This window comes from Mus musculus, chromosome 7 (assembly GCF_000001635.26).
Source record: "Mus musculus strain C57BL/6J chromosome 7, GRCm38.p6 C57BL/6J".
Lineage (NCBI taxonomy): Eukaryota > Metazoa > Chordata > Mammalia > Rodentia > Muridae > Mus > Mus musculus.
The window spans coordinates 105,473,364-105,487,895 of record NC_000073.6 but is presented as its reverse complement, the minus strand read 5'-3'; the positions used below and the strand labels follow the sequence as shown (position 1 = coordinate 105,487,895).

The 14,532-nt window shown below is 46.3% G+C and overlaps 1 protein-coding gene and 1 long non-coding RNA gene across 2 annotated transcripts in view; one reads left to right on the top strand and one right to left on the bottom strand.

The window, feature by feature from the left end:
• The window catches only part of Gm36847, a 39,841-nt gene extending 34,744 nt beyond the window's left edge, over window positions 1-5,097 (bottom strand). The window contains exon 1 of the long non-coding RNA XR_378395.4: window positions 5,026-5,097. This is a non-coding gene — a long non-coding RNA (predicted gene, 36847). The remainder of the gene's footprint in view (window positions 1-5,025) is intronic.
• Window positions 5,098-5,698: 601 nt separating this feature from the next.
• On the top strand, window positions 5,699-7,280 carry Cavin3 (caveolae associated 3). The gene is made up of 2 exons (NM_028444.1): window positions 5,699-6,120; window positions 6,677-7,280. Exons 1-2 carry the CDS (start codon window positions 5,737-5,739, stop codon window positions 7,073-7,075), a joined length of 783 nt encoding a protein of 260 aa, NP_082720.1. The 5' UTR covers window positions 5,699-5,736; the 3' UTR covers window positions 7,076-7,280.
• The last annotated feature ends 7,252 nt before the right edge of the window (window positions 7,281-14,532 follow it).

Here is a 14,532-nt window from a genome sequence, read left to right as displayed (position 1 = left end):
ACAAACCACTAGTCTTTTGAGTGAGCAATGTGCCTGATTCTTGCCATTGAAGACATTCCTGGGTCTCTCAGTCACAGTATAACACCCCAGGGTTTATCCATTTGATTTAGTTCCTGGTTTAAATCCTGTAACCAGTGAAAATTCCTTTTTCCTGATTTCCCAAACTCATAGGTATTTAAACTTCGAGCAGCACTGAGCCCCTTATTGTGTGGCATGACCTTACCCCTTCCGTAGACAGGATGCACAGGACAAAGGCTGGAAGGAAGTACCTGTCCACTGACACTCATTCCATGTCATTTTTTTTTCTTTTAGCAAACAAATAAAACAACATTAGTCATTTTATTTTATAGGACAATGAAATACTTCTCTTTTAAAAAGTATGATATTTAGTATGGGAAAGAATAAAGAACATGTACATCACTGACCAGCAAAATTACATATTCGGACATTGTGATGGAGCAGAGGAAAGTTTAGTTAGAATCGTATCTCCACTTGTTTCATTTCCACTGTTAGAGCAGTTTAAAATAACCACCAAACACCTCCAATATCATTTCACAACTGAGAGTGAAACCGTGGTCTAAATAACACGCCTACCCCCCAGATGCTTGCTTAGCATATGGCATGAATCACCCCTTTCAGTTTGTAGGCTGGCAACAAGTCTGCTTTAGCTCAGGTCCCTGGAAACTCTTACTGGAGTTCCCAGTAAAAGAATAGTAACAATACTTCAAATCATTCCACAGTAGGAAGTCAGCTGTCTATCAAACAGTGGCTGGGGCTTTCCTTCCATGAACTGGGTGTTCTGGATCTCTGGTCTACTCTCTCTGGGAGAGGTAGATGCACGGGAATAGGCATGGTCTCTTGATCTTTTAGCCAAACTTGAGTTTGTGTCTGTTCTACAACTCTAGGGCAGATAATTCTCAAGATGTATGGCAAATAGGAGAGGACTTGAAAGGCAAGCTGTTAACTTAGTACAGAGACCTATCATCTCATTTTTTAAACAGAAAACATCAGAGATGCTCCAATGAGAAAAATAAAAATGACCAGCAGCATTCAAGATGAAATAAAGCTTGTATTTCCCTATACCTATCAGGACTCTACCACAGGCACTCGAAAGTGCATCAGTGAAATGAAAAGGAACAATAGCAGCAGTAACAACAACACCAGCAACAGTATTTGGTTCATAAGACGTTGTGGTTTGAATGGAAATGGCCCCCATAAACTCATATATATGAATGCTTGGTCCCCAGTTGGTGGAACTATTTGGGTAGGACTAGGAGGTGTGGCTCTGTTGGAGGAGGTATGTGTCACTGAGAGTAAGGCTTTGAGGTTTCAAAAAGTCCACACAATTCCTAGTTGGTTCTTTCTGCCTCGTGCTTGTGGATCAAGATGTAAGTTCTGTGTTACTGCTCTAGACCACGCCTGCCTGCCTTTTTCCTGCTGCCCATGATGTCGATCATAGACTCTAACTTTCTGGAACTGTAGACCTCACATTAAGTGCTTTCTTCTATAAGTTGCCTTGATTATGGTGTCCTGTCACAGCAAGAGAAAAGTAGCCAAGACAAAAGGGAAAAATCTTTGTCACTGGCAAATATACAGGCCACGATGTCTGTATTAGCTATCTGTTGCTGTGACCAAACACCTAAGGAAGGCATAAAGTTCATTTTGGCCCTTAGTTTCAGTTCAGGTTTGGTGGCTTCCACTATGACAACCAACCCATGGGTTAAGTCCCTGAAGAATGATTAGCTAGCTCTGGCTGTCTGAAATTGATGTATAGGACCAAGGATATTCCTTGAATTTTCTTCTGAAATTTGTTTTGATGTTTGATGTATATTGGTGCTTGCCTGGATGTGTGTATGTGTGTCTTGTGCTCATGGTAGTCAGAAGAAGGCCTCAGATTTCCTGGGTCTGCACTTAGAGATTGTTGTGAGCTACCCTGTCAGTGCTGAGGATTGAACCTGGGTCATTTGCAAGAGCAACAAGTGCTCTTGAATTCCGAGCCAACTCTCCAGCCCCAAAGGATGCTTCGTGTATAAAGTACTCATTTAGATAGCTTACATTTTTCCTAAGATTTTGTTCCATCTGATGATCACTTACGTTAAGCATGTATTGGTGTGTGAGACAAAGAATTTCAGTTTATGAACACCCCAGAGCCTACTAGTGAAACACTAGTCTAGCAGCAAGCTTGAGTCTCTACTCAAAGGGAGTATGACTCTTTTTTTTTTTTGGTTTTTTGAGACAGGGTTTCTCTGTATAGCCCTGGCTATCCTGGAACTTACTTTGTAGACCAGGCTAGCCTCAAACTCAGAAATCCGCCTGCCTCTGCCTCCCAAGTGCTGGCATTAAAGGCGTGCGCCACCATGCCCGGCTGGGAGTATGACTCTTAGTTGCAGAAAGCATTTGTCTTAGTTGAAAATACAGAGTATTTTTTTTTTTTTTGGAACATCCCTGGCTGCTTGCCTATGCCTATAAATCACCATGGTGAGAGAAGGAGAAATGTACAGATACCTCAATTTGTTTTTCTTATTTATATGGTCAAAGGGTCATGTTGGGACTCAGAAAATGATGCCACAAAGCACTGTATTTCAATGCATTTGACCTGAAGGAGAATGGGTGTCCTCGCTGATCTTCTCATGGCCTTTGGTCTCCTGCCAGCTGTTTCCCAGAGCAATTCAGAGAAGCCACAATTCGATCTCTCCCCCTCCCCCCTCCTTTTTTTGAGACAGGGTTTCCCTGTAGCCCTGGCTGTCCTGGAATTCACTATGTAGACCAGACCTTGAACTCACAGAGACCTGTTGCTTGTAATTTTAAAAGCACGCTACGGCTACTGCCTTTGCCTGGGAGCTGCTGCCCGGGCTCTGGCCCCTCCTGGCTCCCCTTTTTTTCCATCCAATCAGTACCACCAGCCCTGACCAGACTTTTCTTTCCTACCTAACCTTTGCGTTTTATTATTTTAGAACTTGCTAGCTAGGCACAATTGCTGGGTGCAGATTTCTCCTGCCTGGAAAGGCATGTCCTTTCCAACTTATATCTCCATTTCTTCTCCTACCCTGAACTTAGTTGCTTGTACCCCACTAACCTCCTTGGCCATCTGCCTGTAGAGAAGGCCACCGGCCCTAGCTCTCCCAGAGGCCTTCATGATTGCAGAGTCCTCTTACCTTCAAAGCATAGCTAAAAAAGCCCCTCTCCTTCCTTGTGTCTGCCTTTTCCTCCTGGGACCTGGAAGTCCCACTTGTACCTTCTGCCCAGCAATTGGGCCCTGGCCTTCTTTATTGACAAATGAAGAACCAATTAGGAAACTAGAGATTAGAATCAGAACCTCCCGTTACAAAGACCCGCCTGCTTCTACCTCAATTCTTTTTAAAAGTAAATCACAGAAATTAGGGGTTGGGAAGATGACTCAGTAGTTAAGAGTGTTTGTTGTTCTTCCAGGGGACCCAGGTTCTATGCCAGGACCCATACTGGGTTGCTCACAACCACCTGTAACTTCACCTCCAATAGTAGCTAATGCTGTTGGCTCTGTGGGCACCTGCACTCATATGCACACACCCACACCCATACACCAAATATTTGTAAAAATGCTAAAAAAAAAACCATAAGAAATTAGAAAGATCACTCTTTTTCTTCAATTATCTTCATTGTAGGGGAACTCTGCTCCTTACCTAGGAGAATGGCTGACAAAGAACTTGGGCAGACAGGCCGTGCTGGGTCCCCTCTCATCTACTATAGTCAGACCACACCCCTTTGTCTAACCCCATTTCTGTGTAGCTCTCCAGTCTTCATTAACTTAAGCATACAACAGTTTTCCTTTGTGTCTTCCCTTTGGAATGTCTGTGCCATGTAAAACCTCTATTACTTAGACTTGCTATGCCATTTCCATCTCCCTGTGCAGCCAGGGAGAGTCTTAATCTTTCAGATGTGCCATTCTTAGTTCCAGATTTACAGGTGTATAACCAAGCTCATTTAAACCTGACTGTGGTTTTAAGAGCGCCAGCCACGAACTGGTGATAGGCATCACATTTTGAACATCTAGAGCTAGAACGGACCAGACAGTGATGTATGGTTGGGTAGAATTGGTCACTAAAGCTTTTCTCAACCTTATTTATGTATGTAGTCTTTTGGACGACCCAAGACAATTGTGTGTCTAAGCTGGAGAGATAGCTCAGCCAATAAGAGTACTTGAGGCTCTTACATAGGACAGGAATCCTATTTTTAGCACCCACATTGGATACCTCAGAGTGGCCAATAACCACAGTTTGAGGGCATCTGACACCTTCTGATATCCATAGGTCTTTGCACATGCATGTGCACACATTCATGCACACACACATATACATAAATAAATAAAAACATCTAAAAGATTTCCAAGTTGTTGGGCTGGGGTATGGCTTAGTGGCAGAATACTTGTCTAGCGTGTTTGAGGGTTTGGGTTTGATCCTTAACGCTGTGCCTTTTCAGCCAACTAATGGGGCAGTCAATGAACACCTATAACTTCAACACTCAGGTGTCTGAGACAGGAAGATTTTGAGTTTGAGGCCTGGGTTACACAATGAGTCCCTATCTCAAAAACACAGAAACAGGGTCAAAGATGTAGCTCCGTTGAAGATGTTGACCAGTGTGCATAGGAGCCTGAGTTCGATTTCCAGCACCAGCATAAAGTAGGTTTGGTGGCACACAACTGTTATCTCAGCCGTTGGGTGGCAGAAGCAAGAACAGACATTCAAGACCATCCTTGGCTGAACAGTGAGTTCAGGGCCTCCCTGAATGACATGAAACCCCGCTCAAACTCTTTGTGTTCTTTTGTCAGGCTCAGATGGCTCTGCTAATATCGGGTCCAAGATGAGCAAATCAAACTCTAACATAAAAACAAAGTTTTCACAACCAGAACTCAGGAATCAACCTTTATGTAGTGATTTTCCACTCTAACACTCACTATGTAGTTCATCATGGTCTCCAATTGGTGATTTTCCTACCTCAATATGTATCACCATATCTAGCTACTGCAGCATTTCAAATCCTCACACTCACCAATTTCGGAGACGGGATTGAAGGCATTACGCAGGAACCACAGCCAATCTCCATTAAAACGGACAAACCAGTACTTATTCTAACTCATGGCTGAGCTATCCTCCAGGAATCCAAAGAAGAACAACGCAGTCCAGTAGGAAGAAATAGCAATAAACGAAGCCAGAGGCTAAACCTGGAAAATATCAGAGGATGCCCCGCCCAGCCCGCCTAGACACAAAGCCCTGCCTTGGGCCTAGGCAGTCTTGGGTCTGAGGCAGAACATTCCAAACTTTACAGGCCTCCGCCCAGCGTTGGGGCTCAGCAGCTTTGACGGCTTAGGCTATGCCTTTAACACCCCTGCCTTCCACCCCCACCCCCTTCTCTGATCACTAGATAGATAAATGAAATTTTCAGTGGTTTGCCTTTTGCTGTGAAGAACACAGGCCTGAAAGAAGCCCACCAGGAAAATGGGGGAAAAGGAGCACAAACTCAGAAAAGAGGTGCCTCTGGGCAGGACTGTCTTACTCGCAGATCCCGGGGCGGAGCCTTCGAAAGAGCCCCCTTTGGACATTCCGCCCCCTTGCTCGGCCTCCTCCTTTTCCCACCGCGGAAGATGCCAACTCCCGCCCGGCTGAGTCACGGCCTGAACTAGGGGAGGAGGCGGGGAAAGGCAGCCCCAGCCCAGATCGCAGCCATCGGTCTCAGGGAGAGCAGGCCCGGTGGTCAGAGATCATGGGGGAGAGCGCACTGGAGCCCGGACCTGTGCCTGAGACGCCCGCAGGGGGTCCGGTGCACGCAGTCACCGTGGTGACCTTGCTGGAGAAATTGGCCACCATGCTGGAGGCTCTGCGGGAGCGGCAAGGCGGCCTGGCTGAGAGGCAGGGCGGCCTGGCGGGCTCCGTGCGTCGCATACAGAGTGGCCTGGGTGCGCTGAGTCGCAGCCACGACACCACCAGCAACACACTGACGCAGCTGCTGGCCAAGGCGGAGCGCGTGGGCTCGCACGCCGACGCAGCCCAGGAGCGGGCCGTGCGTCGCGCTGCTCAGGTGCAGCGGTTGGAGGCCAACCACGGGCTGCTGGTGGCGCGCGGGAAGCTGCACGTCCTGCTCTTCAAGGTCAGTGACCTCAGGCATCCCTCTCCCGCCCCCAACCCTCGCCTCTAGGTTACCACCGAGGGAAGGACTCCTGCCACCCACCCGTCCGCATCTCCACATTCCTGACCCAGCGTGCTGCCCTCACTTGTGGAAGACTCTCAGAGCCGCACCCACTTTCTCACAACAGCGACCTTATCCCTTTCTCACTCCCAGCCTGGCCAACCCACGCCCTCCCTAACTCAGGCCAGTCTGCGGATTTGGTCAGTCGCACCCACATGGAACTAACTGTTAGGTGTTACTCTGCCTCCTCCAAGCGCCTATACAGCTGTTACACTCTACACGGTTTCATCCACTTTGCAAACTTGCAAGGTCCACTTTCCCCCTCTTTGCTCATCTCTCTGCTCCTCCATCCTCCCCATCCCCCATCTTCCCATTCCTCTATTTTGGCCCCAATTCCTAGTGCAGATGCAAAGGGTGGAGTAGCTTCCCTTGGCGGGCGGGCAAGAGAGTTTCAGGCTGGTCCTGGCTAAGTGCCAGGGTCAAATCAGAGAATCAAAAGCTGTGTCATCACATTTAGGAGGAGACTGAAATTCCAGCCCGCGCCTTCCAGAAAGTCCCAGAGCTCTTGGGTCCGGAGGACCAGTTGGTGCTGGGCCCAGATCAGCCAGAGGATGAAGTTGGAGAGAGTTCTGAAGAGGAGCCAGTGGAGTCCAGGGCTCAGCGGCTGCGCCGCACTGGTTTACAGAAAGTTCAAAGCCTGAAAAGGGCTCTTTCCAGTCGTAAAGCAGCACAGCCCACACCAGTCAAGCCGCCACGCGTAGGGCCTGTCCGGAGCTCTGAAGGCCCATCAGAAGGCCAGCCTGCAGCTCAGCCTGAAATGGAGTCCGAGCTCGAGACTGCCCTGGAGCCAGAACCTCCTCAACCTACCAAGGAAGATCCTGAGAAACCCGTGCTTCAAATAGAGAGCGCAGCCTGATCCCTGGGGCTGCCTGTCCCATTCGGTGCTTAAGCCTTGTCCCAAAATAAGTACTTATAGAGTGCAGCACTTACATCCAAATAAGGAGAGAATCCTGCATCCACTGCCCAGCTCCAAAGCTTCCTTCCTGGCTTTCCAGTCTGAACCCTGTGTCCTCTGACAGAGGAGCTTTCAGCCTAATTTAGGTTCACCACCAATAAAAGCAATTTTCTCTAACCCAGACTCAATGAGAAAGGGCGAGCGACAATGCGCATGGCTTGGGGAAGGAATGGGCTGAATGACAAACGTTCTCACTTTTCACCGAATCCTGGGTCCTCCATTGGCACGGAGAAATATTGGCCACTTACTGCTTAAATACATTCCTCTTGGGGACACATAAGTACAACTTTGGGGCCCGGCCTGGGGCGGGGCAGTATGCAGTTCTTTGAAGAAAACGCCCTAGTTAATGTCAGCTAATGCACTCTTCCTACTTCTGGTGTCTGACACTCACAGACAGCTCACACCATTGGGTTGGGGTGCATTTAGAAAGCAATCCAAAAACAGCCCTTGGTCTACTTTCCTTCTGCCAACAAAACAAAACAAAGCACACAAAGCACTCATTGTTTTCAAAACCAAATGAGTAATCTGATAGGTTGAGAGAATCCAGGCCTCCTAGAATCGAGCATCTCTCACAATGAGTGTGACGAACTGACTGTGTCTTCATGTCAATGCATAAAATAAAAAAAAAATAGGACCTCCATGTTTTTTAGATCTTGTTAGGGTTTGAATCTGAAAGGTTCCCTGAAGGCTCATTGTTGGGAGCTTGCTAGCTTTCTGTGTGTGTGTATGTGTGTGTGTGTGTGTTAGAATGGCTTGTGATCTAATCAATGGAGTATGCCCTTGATTTATCCATAGTATGTCAGTCTTATTGGGAGACAGAGAAAAGAAGGAGGTTAGACTTAGTTGGAGAAAGCAGACAGATGGATGCTATGCCTGCTGCCACAATCTGCCTCATTTCAGGCCAAAAGCCGGCACCCATTTTAAAAATTTAAAAACCAATCTTCTCAGTAGTTAGTATAGCATGCAGAATTAATTTCCCACTTGATGCATAATAGAGAAACTGCAGTGTTAATTCCCCGTTGAGGGGACATGTCATGTCAGTCTCATGGACTTTCAAATATTCTGGAATGTTTGATGTTCACCACCATTTATGTGGGCACTCCCATATCCAGCACAAGCGCAGTCATCATAAATACCAGTGGGCACGGTGTGTGTGTGTGTGTGTGTGTGTGTGTGTGTGTGATGGATTAGCTACTACCTTCTTAGGAAAGGGGTCTGCGTGTAAGCCCAGCTGCTTGAAGTCGGCCAAGCTTCTCACTCCTTGGCCAGGTAGGGCAGAAGCACAGCTGGTTGCTCATGATGTCTTACTACGGGTGTACAGATAGCAGCTGGCCCACACATCTGGTGGAGCTGCTATGGGTGCTGTGACTAGATCTGAGGAATGGCTGAGACACCAGTGGGTACTTCTGGGCCAGATGGCACACACAGAAGACGTGCATGTGATTGGGAGACAACCTGCTCTCTTATGTCACTTAAGGGACAGAAGTTGCCCAGTGACTCTGGAAGTTTGTTTTTTATCATATTAAACAAACAAACAGAAGCATTGTATCTCTGCATATGTGTGGAGGTTATAGGACAACTTTTCCTGGTTGCTCTCTTTTCCCGCTGTGGGAACTGAACTCGGATCACCAGGTTTATGCACACACACATTCCTACCCCTGGGGCCATCCTTGGCCCTTTATTTTCTAATTTAAAACATTCTTTTTAGGTTTATTTTCTGTGTTCTGCCTGCATGTATGTATGTGCACCACATGTATGCCTAATGCCCACAGAAGCCAGAAGAGAGCACTGGGACTTCTGGAACTGAGTGACAGATAGTTGTGAGCTAGGAACTGAACCCAGGTCCTCTGCAAGAGCAATGGATGTCCTTAACTGCTGAACCATCTCTCCAGCTCCTATATTCTTTTATAGCTTTTGAATAAGCTCCATTCAAAACCAACAGTCATCTATTGAGTGCCTACTATGTGGCAGGCCCTGCTGAGTATGATTCAGAATTAAAGTTAAGCTTTCTGGTTGGATAAACGATTCTGTCGCTCCCTCACACAAGGAAGCAATGATCATGGACTTGACTCCCCGTTCACATTCTTATCTGTAGCCCTTTTAGGCAGTCTTTCACGGGACCAGGGTTAGACTGCCTGCCATATCCTGCCAGTCTCCCGATTCACCCCCTTATTGTCTCTTATCACCTTCACAATAGAGCTAAAGCTTCCCACTGTCCCTGAAGACCTCTTGTGAGTTGGTTCCTTCTGTCTCTTGCTGGGTGTCCTCACGCAAGACGGTCTCTGGTTAAAAACTCCGAGCACTGAAATGATGTCACAAGTGGGAGATCACACCTCACCTCATGTGACAGGTCACTATGGGAATGCTGTTGCACCAAATGTTTTATACAGAAATTCCCTTCAAGCTATGCTTATGAACTGCATGAAAACACAAGCATGTGGGCTCAGGGTCCAGCCCCAAGAGCTCTCATTGTACTGAAACTATGTTGTCGTGTTGAGCTACGTGATCTAAATCTCATCTCCTAGAAAACTCAGCAAGGCACACCTGTTTCAGGGTCCAGAGCACTACTTGCTCAGTCCTCAATGCTCTATGACCTGGTCGTGGTTGTGGTTGCTACCTCACCCCACTCTGCCAGACTGACAACTGCACTGGAGGAAGTTCCACTCATTGTTTTTGTGCTGCTGGTGCTCCTTCTGACCACATGGTGTCACTATTGGGGTACCAGTGTCCTAGCTGCTGCTTCATCCAACATTCCACAACTCTGTCAGCTTGGTTTGACTTTCCAGAAAGGGAACAGTTGATTCACTTGACTTTGTTGGTCTGGGGCACAGGGGGAAATTGGAGGCTCCTCCTGCAGGCTCCCAAACCTTAGCATTCACACCACACCACACCACACCACACCACACCACACCACACCACACCACACCAGGTTGCTGCCTTTACTTTCAGAAATCTGCCACTCACAGGGACAGGAAAAATAAAGCCTCGACTTTTCAAATCCCTAGGAATCCACCTGACTTCTCTCTTTTAACTCAAAACAAAAGGAAGGCCTTAGAAGAATATTTTGTACCCAAAAGGTCTAGGTTCTTAATTTCCAGAAATTTCTAGAAACCCAAAGACTTGGCGAACTTCCAAGAAGGTAGAATGTTAGTTTTCATTTTTTCCTAATTGGTCTACAGTAGCAAATAATTGAATCAAATGAAAACAAAATTAGCTCTGTTTCTTAATAGGCCACTTGGTTACATTATGTTCTCAATTGTCACAGTTACAGTAATTGCTAATGAGGTTATAGATGCAAAGGCAGAGAGGCACAGGCCGAGCACCAGCTGCCCCACAGTGCAGCACAGACAGACACAGCTGCTGTAAGCAGGTGGACACACACCGATGGACCACTAAATTTCAGAGGTTGGCTCTCAGATCTTTAGGCCAGAAATGGAGATGTATTTGCTGATGCAGCATGATTCAGCTGAAATAGCGAAGTTCAAGAAAGATTGGTGAACTCTACTGCTAGATTCATTAATGTCCTTAAGCAATCTAACTGCCGAGTAAGCCAGAGAGAACATTTTTCATCTTGCCACAGAGCCTACGAGAGACGTCAGACAGATCATAGAGCATATAAAGATAATAAGTAAGGTGACCGAGCCTGTTTTCTGATGGGATATTTCTTCTACAGCAATAAAGAATACATGCGCTCATGGTGAGGAATTTCTCCCCTGAGTAAATACAGGAAATCCTTTGGGCTTTTCTTTCTTGTAAGTAGAGGACTCATAACCCCAGTCCTGAAGACCCCTCAAGGTCATTGTGTCCACTAGAGTGTCTTGCTCAGTCTTGTCTATTTTTATCTGGTCTGTGTTTGAGAAAGCCCGGAGTCCAGGAGCTCACTATCTTCCTCCCATCAACTCTCTTTTTAGACAACGTAACTGACAGCAGTGGTTAGTTTTCTGTCAACCTGACCCAGGTAGAATCTTCTGGAAAGAGAGAACCTTAATTGAGATTGACCTCCAGGCAGGTCAGTGGGGTCACTTTCTTGATTAATGATTGATGTGGGAGGACCTATCTTAGCGTGGGCAATGTCACCTCTGGGTAATTAGTCCTGGGTTGTTTAATATGGTGACCTGCAAGCTATAATTGAAGGTACTCTAGCCAGCTTGGGCCTGGCAAACATGGCTCTGGCAGACCTTGACCTTCTTTTGCATCACCTCTGCCTTGCTAAAAGCTGTTAGATTACATCCCTAAAGCTAGTCACCAAGGTATATGCCTTTATTTGGTCACTTCCTCCTCCTGAGACTGCCGAGCAAAGCCCAGCTGTCAAAGTATTGGAGTCCAGCAATCAAAAGCCCCTCTTTGGCTCACCTAATTGACATGCCCAATCAAGATACACCACTGAATCCTAGCCCATTCGAACGCAGACCTCCCCTTTTTCTCTTCTTAAAAACTACACCTGCAAGGTCGTTTGTTGCTGTTTTTCTGCCTGGGGTAGAAAGCAGCGACATTAACTTTTCTTCCTCGATTAATAGAGGGTTTCTCTGTGAAAACAGGTGTTTGGGTGTGGTTTCTACTTAATCAGTGTGTGTGTGTGTGTGTGTGTGTGTGTGTGTGTGTGTGTGTGTGGTGTGTGTGGTGTGTGTGGTGTGTGTGTGTGTGTGTGTGTGTGTGTGTGTGTGGTGTGTGTGTGTGTGTGTGTGGTGTGTGTGTGTGGTGTGTGTGTGTGTGTGTGTGTGTGTGGTGTGTGTGTGTGTGTGTGTGTGTGTGTGTGTGTGTGCGCGCGCGCGCATGCGTGCGCTTGTGTTTCTTTAACAGTATAGTAAACCCTTTCCTCCTTAGGTGGCTTTTGGTCACAGTGTTTATCACAGCAATAGTAAGCACACTAGGGCAGTGACTGAAGCATTTCCTATCTCCTGAGGTCAGAATCTCTTACTATGATTCCCGTCCGTGGCAGTTGCTTCTCCTCCTGGGATATGTTGGAGGAGGCCTACTATATATAGCAGGGTACACCGGGCTGAGTCATCTAGGACTTCCCCAATCTCTCCTCAGCCCAGTCATTATTTGTCCTTGTTTTGTGTTCTTTTAAGCCTTGGCTTTTTCCTGTGGATTGTTTTAACAAACATGTTTTAAACTGGTAGGTGTCCAGCTGCCATCGGAGCATAGCTTTCATATTCAAAGACATCTGGGCTTCATGGCTGGCAATTGCCAATTTTCTTTACCAGGTCTGTTATGAGAATTAAAAAAAAAGACTGTTTAACTTGGGGTGAGGATAGCACGCTGGTGGATCATTTGCTCAGCATGAGGTGCTAGATTCAATTCCTAGTACTGGGAAAAAAAATACTGTTCTTTTGATATTTGTGGCTTCTTGGGAGGTTAAGGCAAGAAAATTACTGAGTTAAAGGGCATGAGAGCCTACAAGACCCTGTCTGGAAAAGCCCCCTTCCTGAAAAGGATGAGGCCTTTATGGAGTTCACATGAACCTTGCCTTTGTAACAGAAGTTGCTGTACTTGAGAGTCGGGGCTTCCCTATGTAGTCCAGCCTGTCCCTGAGTTCTCAGTTCTCCTGCATAGACTCCTGAGTGGCACCATGCCCACCTTGTAATACAGTTTGGAGTTAAGTGCTCTGTTCCATCAGGGGTGGCCATTACAGGGAAAGCCTCTTAAGGCCTTCAGCAGTCTTCATGCCAACCTGACTTCCTTTTCTAGTTGCTGACTCTTGTTGAATTACTCCTTTGCCTGGGGCTAGAAGAGTCCTAAATGAGTCTATTTTGACTCATGGGCACAGCCACGTCCAGAACTCCAAGGCCAAGTTGACAAAGCTGTTACCCATATGGGCCAGGCTCAAGAGGAGTGGCAAAGCTTTCCTGGGGAATCGGAGTAGGGTGTTTATGGACAATTGATCACGAGTGTTTATGGACATTGATCAGTGTGTGCAACTGCAGCTTCCTGCTCCAGGATGTTTACAGCCTGAGGCTGCTCACCTAAGGAGACTTTCTCCCCAAACTAGCCAAGCCTCCCGTGGTGTACCTAATGAACACTCTGAGGGTTCCAGACTGGGGAGGTATCAGTTAGAGCATCCCACTTGATCCCAGCTTCACTATACATGTGTCTGTTTGTCTGTCTTGTCTTCATTCTTCTGTCTGTGTGTCTGTTCCTTTTTCATTCAACGCCCCAGTCAGGGATCTGGGTCCTAAGCCATGTGGATCTTGACATTTCTTTTTATTTACATGAATGTTTCAAGTAAGTTAGAAGTAAATTTCAAGTAAGTTAGAATGATTATGGGGACATGTCAAGTTCACCTCTGTACAGACAGCTCTGCTCAACAGCCAAGATTTACCAAGCCTTAAGTGTCACAGTCAAGTTGCGACTAACTCACATCACTGACTTGAATCCCACATCTAATGAGTCACTGAGACTTGCAGACTTTTTTTTTTTTTTAATGAACTCCCTGACATTTTATCTCCTAAATGAATCTAATACATTTGGGGCCACTTTAAGGACTTAAGAAGAAAACTTGCATAGAAAGCCAAGGACCAGAGACAAGTTACAACAGTGGAGCTAACCATGTTATTTGCTGTGAAGATCTGCCATGAGTGGAATGAACACAGTCAGAGAATGATCAGAAGCTGGTCAGGCACACGCGAACTCCACGTTCCTTGTTTTGTTAGGATTGCTTGGCTGCTTAATTTACTCATGCAAGAAACTGACTCATAATATGAACATTTGAACTCATAGGCACTAAACTATATGCTTATTTAACCCTTAGTTTTGTTGTTTTTATCCTGGGGATTGAAACTAGGTCTTACATATGCCAGGCAACCATTTTACCACCAACCTCTCTCTCAAAAAAACAAGTTTTTAATTTTAAAATATGTTTTCAGAGGATGGAAGGATTGCTCAGTGGCTAGGAGCATTTGTTGCTATTGCAGAGGTCCTGGGTTCGATTCTCAGCACACACATGATGATCTACAACCATCTCTAACTCCAGCTACAAGGGATCCAATGCTCTCCTCTGAGCTCCCTGGAGACCAACCACACATGTGGTACAGACACATATGTAGGCAAAACACGCACAAAATAAAATATGTAAACCTTAAAGAACAAAACAAAACACAACACAGGCTCACTAAATTGCTCAGGCTGGCCTTGAACTTGTGATCCTCCTAGCTTAATCTCCCGGATATTTGGATTATAAGAGAGAGATACTAAACCTGGTACCAGATTTAGTAGTTTCATGTTTTTGCCCCATAACTAAAAATGTTCCAGTGACAGTAGCACCCAGAGTGCACAGTAGGGGACTCCTTAACCTACCTTCGAATTCCTAGCACATTGCTTGGCATTATTTATTTATTGCACTAGGCAATAAGAATGTG